This window comes from Pinus tabuliformis, chromosome 7 (assembly GCF_031772625.1).
Source record: "Pinus tabuliformis cultivar Carrire ecotype Pingquan chromosome 7, CPIR1, whole genome shotgun sequence".
Lineage (NCBI taxonomy): Eukaryota > Viridiplantae > Streptophyta > Pinopsida > Pinales > Pinaceae > Pinus > Pinus tabuliformis.
The window spans coordinates 1,166,319,465-1,166,326,798 of NC_142293.1; the positions used below are offsets into that span (position 1 = coordinate 1,166,319,465).

The window sequence follows — 7,334 nt, forward strand, 5'->3', positions numbered from 1 at the left end:
AACCCCTATCCTTTACCTTTACCTTTTTTACTAGCACCTCGTATCAAAATTTTTAAGATGAAATTTAATTTTTAGACAAAACATTGATTGTCTTAAAAGAATGTCATAAAAGCCCCCTCCATGTAGTAGTGTCAAATGCAATGACAGACAAGTTGACTCTAATCGTAAGAGCAAAGATCGAAGGGACAAAAAAGGAATTAATGTCCAGGATATCTTGCGAGGAAAAGTTGTCACGTTCTTCAGAGACGGCTACCCCACCAAAATGAAGAGTCCAACAAATCATTGTATTTATATAAGATAGCGTGAATGGTAAGTGAAATAGCAGCCTCGGTATAAGCGCGAGACAGTAGTAGCCTGCAACCTTGTGGAGTTAGGTGCACTATCAGAGTCAATTGCAGGTGTTAGATAACACTGTCTTAAATTGATATGGTTTTGTCTTAATTGTTAATTGTCTTAAATTGGCTTCATCTTAATTGTCATTGTCTTAAGTGGTCATTGTCTTAAATATAAAGTTGTCTTAAAATATTTTTGTCTTAAACTGTTTCTGTTTTAAAATATTTTTGTCTCAAGTTGTTTTTGTCTTAAATATAAAATTTTGTCCTAAAATATTTTTGTCTTAAACTATTTTTGTCTTAAATATAAAGTTTTGTCTTAAAATATTTTCGTCTCAAACTATTTTTGTCTTAAATATAAAATTGCTTTAAAATATTTTTGTCTCAACTTATTTTCTTTTAATTATAAAATTTTATCTTAAAATATTTTTGTCTCCAACTACTTTTATCTTAATTAAAAAAATTTATATTAAATTTTAATATAAAATAACTAAATTAAAAAATTATTTTTTAAATATTTTCTTTTATCTTGAAAAAAATCTTAAAAATACGCTTCATCAAACCACATCCCTTTCATAAAAATATAAGAGCTAACCCATGAAGGCCGAGGGGCCTAGGTTATATATTAATTTCCTAGGCAGTTTGCAAGTGGCCAAATAATGCTTACCTATGTCCCTAGTTTCTTAATTGAGTGATAACGTTGCTTTAATTAAGCCCCTCTAGTCTTTCATCAAACTACATCGCTTTCATAAAAATATAAGAGCTAACCCATGAAGGCCGAGGGGCCTAGTGATTGATTTGTTATATATTAATTTCCTAGGCAGTTTGCAAGTGCCCAGATAATGCTTACCTATGTCCCTAGTTTCTTAATTGAGTGATAACGTTGCTTTAATTAAGCCCCTCTAGTCTTTTCCTTGCGCTGATTCATTGCCATGTGCGTACCCTACGAATGTTGTGTCCGTTGACAGAAGAGTTCTTGTTGACTTAACATTTATAAGTTAGCGTTAGATTTAGCTTGCGAGTTGGTAATGTCCGTTGACAAAAGTGTGATTGTTGACTTAACATTTATAAGTTATTGTTAGATTTTAGCTTGCCAATTGGCAATAGTTTAAAGTTATAGTAGCAGCAACCTGGTTTAAAATTGCACCTAGCGTAAATAATCTAGACAAATTACAGATTCTCCTATGTTTGTTAAAAATAAATAAATTAAGAAGCTATTCGATCTCATCCCGCCCCTTCAAAGCTTCCCAATCTTTGTTGATGGAATGACAGTGCCGCTACATTTAAGAAGGAAACATTTCTTACACAAAATTTCACATGAATTCAAGATGGCTGCCACAACATTTAAAAAATATATATTTATTACCATTAAATACGATTAACAATAATTTCGAAATGTCTGCAATTTGGTTTAAACCAATATGCACATATTGAAAGAAAATTTTACATTAATTCAAGATGAGTGGTGGAGATGTGAATTACTCCATCCGATGGTTGACTAATTGTACTTGTAATTTTATTTATGACAGAGTACATAAAGAATAATTCATGACCTGATTATATCACTAACAATTTTATCACTAATAATTCAAATCGGTAAGCCTACCTTGTCCTGCACTTTAAGTGCATGAATTAAGAAACGACAACTGCAAATTATTGTTGTGTGACGTCCGATCCGGTTGCTTCTTCCACCCGTAAACGTTTGCTTGATTGGACGTTAATCAAGCTCAACGAACCATCAACCTGGATGACCTGGTATTTCTCATTGAAGTTGAAGTGGTCTGCATGCAATCGTTTTTTCTGACACGCCTCTTCTTTATTATATTGTTCATCTAAGCTCCTCCTCTCGATAAAGAGCTGAATTCGATGCAACGACTCTTCCACTGTCTGATCAGTCATATTAGCAAAGCAGAACCTAAACCACCCAGGTTCACTACAGTGGCAAGAAGAACCAGGAGAAACATTCAACCCAATCTCTTTTAAGATAGTCTTCCACAGTCTAATCTCCCCTTCTTGGTTATGGGATTGCAGAAGATGGCTGAGATCCACCCAGCAGAACAAACCCGCGTTGCTATTCAGGCAATTGATGCCAGCCACACGCAGTCCAGAGACGAACATTTCGTGTCTCTTTCGTAGCCTCTTACTATTCTCTGCTAAATATTTTCTTACAAATTCCGTGTCGGAGAGCATTGAAGCAAGCAAATGTTGTGTCTGTGAAGAAACCAACGAAAAACTGGACATTCTACGAGCAGCCTTAACGACTGTATCGTTGTAAGAGTAAATGACTCCGACTCGGAAGCCCGGTAGTCCTAGGTCTTTCGACAGACTGTAAACAATATGAACACGCTCGCTCTGATAAATTTTATCGGTGGCCAAAATCTCTGCAATGCTTGTGAACTTTGGAGATGAAAAGACTGATCCCGAATAGATCTCGTCGCAGACAAGATGAATGTTCTTCTCAGACACAAAAGCAAGCAGCTTTCTTAGAGTGGTAGCGTCCATGGTTGTTCCTAATGGATTTGAAGGATTTGTTATGAAAAGACCCTTCACTTGTATATTTCGAGACCTGGCTTTCTGATAGGCTGCTTCAAGTGCAGGTATAGTTATCTGAAAATCGTCATAGCTGCTGCAGTGTACGGGTATGAGCTCCACCCCTGTGCGCCATCTCAGATCTCTATCAAAACTGCGGTAAAAAAGATTCATGAGCTGCATTTTCACTTTACAATTAGAAGTTTACTATATTATCATAAAATTAGATTGTAGAATACTCTAATTAATAGTACACTCCTTAAAATTCTAGCGCATGCAGTTATTGGCAATTATTGAAATGTGAAGGGGCGATAAGATTTTTTCGACAAGAAGGGACGTTGGAGAAAAAGTGTCAGCCGTCATTAAGGGATTCGTTGACACCATATTCGCCTAGCTAGAATATTTATTTATTTGAGATAAATTAGTTTACTTATTGATCGAATGACGCTACGCTGGCACTAGTAAAATAAATTTTCTATGACATTTTACAACAAGAGCTTACGCTGGGTAATATGGCGTTGGCACTAGAAAGGCTTCTCCAGGATCAGCTAGACAGAATGTCAACACCTCGCTGGCTGCAGTTGCTCCTGCAGTGAGAACAATTCTATCGCTTTCAAATTTCGCTTTTGCTCCTCTAACTTCTTCCATAAACATCGCAATTGCCTGCATAAACGATTCACCAATGTCAATAAGCTTTAACTGCATCCAACGGCACTTGAATTAAGTCAAATACATTATCTTTTAGTTGGATAAGCAGGAAACAAAATTAGAAGTTCGTAGAGAACATGCCAAGCCTGTAAGTGAGTTACAATTTTGTACCTCTCTGCAAGCAGGGATACCATGGTAATCTTGATAAAGAGCGATTTCCTTAAACCTTGACACGCCCTCCTCGGCACAAATCGATGACTTTGGATGCGCAAGTAGCCAGCTTTCCAGCAAATCGAATGACAGCTGCAAAGTAATTTTAAAGATCGTAATTATCATCTGATTCGATTTGATGCACTCTAGTTTTTCTTTTCCCACCACACACGAGTGCAAAATGATAAAGTATGAATAAATATGTTATAATATGTACCTGATTCTCTGCCAAGCCCATTTGGATAATTCCAGAAGGGTTGTTTGTTGGATGGTAGGGATTAGCGTCATACTCCTTCCAGCCATCAAAGTAAGGAGAGTCTTCCCCATGGGCTTTGGATGTTGCCAATGATGAAAGGCGAGTTACTCTTGAAGGCAACTGAGGATGAGCTTGCTCTTGGGGTCGCGTTAATGTCATCGATATTCTCATCTTGAAAAACTGCGGCTGTTAAATGAAGGATTCGCACCCAGCGGTTCAAGCATTCGATGCGTATGTATCAAGACACAACCCGCTTTTATAGTTCTCTAAACCCCCTTTTATAGTTCTCTAAACCCCCTAATTATCGGCATATTGATGGAATTAAAGTGTGGCCCTAAGTTGAATAGAATTAACTGAGGAGATTAGGAAACACTAATGCAATTAAATTCTATGGCCAACGTTCTCCGTTTCCGTTTCTTACTTCTCTTGCGACACACGGCACCAAATTATGGACTGCACATGGAAACTAGTCTTGCCACACCAAGACTAGCCTCATTTATTGATGCATGCAATTTTATATTCAAGGTCCACGCATGTTTTTATATTAAATTTCGTCGATATAGAAAATTTATCCAATATTATGTTTAGACACTTTGACGGAATGTCGGCTTTATATTCATATAATTGTCAAACACAGACCAGCATCATTCGCTTCCAATGTCCCAGCACCCTTTCTTTTAAACTTCGTCCTTGCCTTAATCCATATCATTTAAATAAATTATGATTCTCATGACTAGAAACTAAGGTTTACTGTTATATTCCGGCTAAATTTTGAAATTGAGGGCAGACTAATTGTGAAGTTATTTTGGAGATTTTTATTTGAAGTTGTTTTCCATCTTAGTCAAAATAAAAATTCCAAATATATTATGATTTATTAGATCATAATAATGATGAAAACGCGTGCGGGACATTCTAACTTCCATTCTTTTTCCAGTACCAGCTCATGAGTTTGGAATTTGAATAGCTTTGATTTTGTTTTTCAAGTACCATCAGATGGAATTGCAATGTGAATAACTTTGATATTTTGACCAGACATGTGTTCAAAGATTTACCATTTACAATTCATATGTTAGACGTTTCTGTTTTTATGGAACCTTGCCTTATCTTCGAAGATAGCCTTATGCACTCTGCCCTTTTATAATTGGAAATTGCCTTCAGAATAGGCATGTCCTCTTTGATAAAGGTTTCTATGAATCTGAACCCTTACTAAGTGAAGAATTTACTGTTAAATGCTGATTTTTAGTATACCTAATTATAACCCCTAAAGTAAATACGAAAGATTTCAGTCAAGTCAAACATCATTTTAGTCAAGTCAAACATTAATTTAGTCAATTCCTACTTGTCAATGAGTCAGCATATTGCATAGGTACTCAGCTTTTGATCGCCATGATTTTGCATTTGACTCCTTGCTAGTCATAGTTAGCATAGATTAACTTTCTTTAGCCACTCCGTTTTGAATAAATATAGAACTTAATCTTCCTTGTCATCCCAGAGTTTTTCCGTGTGAGCTGTACTGAAAGAGCAATATTTGTCCACTCGATAACATGTGGTGTGAGAAAAATTGGAATTCTACCCAACAAACGCCATTCACGGGGCACTCGATACCTTCGTGCATTTTACAATTTCTTTAACTACGTAATCGATGAGCAATGATGCTATCCCACTTCATTACGAAATGTCGTGGACAGCAATTTATTCGTATAGGACGAATTTGTAAAACTTTCCAAATATTTTTCAAATCTGCCAATGTTGACCCTTACACTCTTGTTATAAACTCAACACCTAAATTTTCAAGGTGGGCCATAACTTGTCCGTCAGTCCGACTCTCTTACATATTTTTCTAAAATGACCCATTTCTTGGAAATAACTCTAAACGAATGAGAGTGGTTTTCTAAAATGACCCATTTCTAGGAAGTAACTCTACACGAATGAGAGAATGTAGTGTTAGGATTGCATCATAAGTCTCCATAGTGGTATGAATGAGAGAAAGTGGATTTTTAACGAATAAGATAATGTGGAATTCTATTTGCATCATAAGTCTCCATAGTGGTATGAATGAGAGAAAGTGGATTTTTAACGAATAAGATAGTGTAGGATTCTAATTGCATCCTTAGTCTCCATAGCCTTATGAATGAGAGAATGTTTTTTAAAGAATGAGAGATAGTAGGGTTCTAATTGTTGTTAAGCTCCATTAATTTTTTTAACAATTGCTGCCTACAATTATGGAAGTAAACTGCAGTGTTTCCTTAATTTCTGGAAACCAACTGCAGTAATTTCCTTAAATTAAGGAAATCAACTGCAGTTAATAAATTTATTGTTGGGAGCTACTGAAATGGTCCATTACTCCATCTGAAGTTCTCTACCTTGATCTGTGGAACACCTGACACATAGCCATCAGAAGCTTGATAGAAGCTTGGCTATGAATTTATTTGTTTGGTCCCCAAGCTTGTATCTCAATTCCTTTCAGTGTTTACACCATCTAGCTGAGAGAGCAGAGCTTGGAAGTGCCTTCAGATTTTCTGTATTCTTTTCTTTTTGCTTGGATTGAAGCTGGAGTGTTGTTTTCAGTCAAGAAAGCAAGTGGACTGTGGAAGCTTAATAGAAAAGTTTTGGTTTGCAGCAAGAGCGTTATCAATGGCCGGAGGTAATTATTTTTACTGGGCATTAAACCTTCATTCCAGTCTTACGATTCTTTAAGTTTTTATTCCACATTTAGAATCGCTTCAGACATTATAAATATTGGTATCAGAGCATAACATTTATCTCTTCCTTGGAATGTTCTGCTTACTCCAACTGCCTCCGAAAACCATCCTAATACTTTCTTCTGAGTTCCGTAGAGTAGGAATTTTAGGCTTAGGAGTTAGAATTAGATTGTTGGGAGCTGGTCTGTAGCTCCACTGCACCACTGTCTCATTAACTCTCCATTCCACTCTAGTGGTGATGGTTTGAAGAACTACCTTGTTTTAAAGTCCATTTTCTTCTACTACTTTCTCAATCAAGAAAGGAAATCTCACCTAGTCTGTAATTCATAATGAGTATGGCTTGTGAGGAAACAGTTTCTACGATGACTGCAATTGGGTTTGAAGGATTTGAAAAACGGCTAGAGATTGAGTTCTTTGCATCTTCATTTTTTAGTGAACCAGAGGGAAGGGGCCTAAGGGCACTCACTCGAGCCTAGTTGGATGAAATTCTCAAAGAAGTTGAATGCACCATTGTTTCTGAGCTCTCTAATGAACATGTTCATTCATATGTGCTGTCAGAATCGAGTCTGTTTTTTCACCCATTGAAAATCATTCTCAAGACCTGTGGGACAACCAAGCTGCTGCTTTCCATCCCACTGATATTGAGCAATGCAAGCA

The 7,334-nt window shown here is 36.5% G+C and overlaps 1 protein-coding gene across 1 annotated transcript; it reads right to left on the reverse strand.

The window, feature by feature from the left end:
* Positions 1–1,705: 1,705 nt before the first annotated feature.
* LOC149251618 (1-aminocyclopropane-1-carboxylate synthase 7-like) lies at positions 1,706–4,212 on the reverse strand. Its single transcript, XM_089456554.1, has 4 exons — positions 3,937–4,212; positions 3,681–3,812; positions 3,364–3,524; positions 1,706–3,015 (listed from the first exon to the last, which is right to left on the reverse strand). Exons 1-4 carry the CDS (start codon positions 4,144–4,146, stop codon positions 1,986–1,988), a joined length of 1,533 nt encoding a protein of 510 aa, XP_089312680.1. The 5' UTR covers positions 4,147–4,212; the 3' UTR covers positions 1,706–1,985.
* Positions 4,213–7,334: the final 3,122 nt, after the last annotated feature.

What these genes read in the sequence shown, in the direction of transcription:
- LOC149251618 (XM_089456554.1), bottom strand. Translation starts at nt 4,146, where the DNA reads ATGAGAATATCGATGACATTAACGCGACCCCAAGAGCAAGCTCATCCT. An exon ending in GTATCCCTGCTTGCAGAGAG is followed by an intron (nt 3,525 to 3,680) that starts GTACAAAATTGT and finishes TCGTTTATGCAG; the next exon opens with GCAATTGCGATGTTTATGGA. An exon ending in CCAACGCCATATTACCCAGC is followed by an intron (nt 3,016 to 3,363) that starts GTAAGCTCTTGT and finishes TTTTTACCGCAG; the next exon opens with TTTTGATAGAGATCTGAGAT.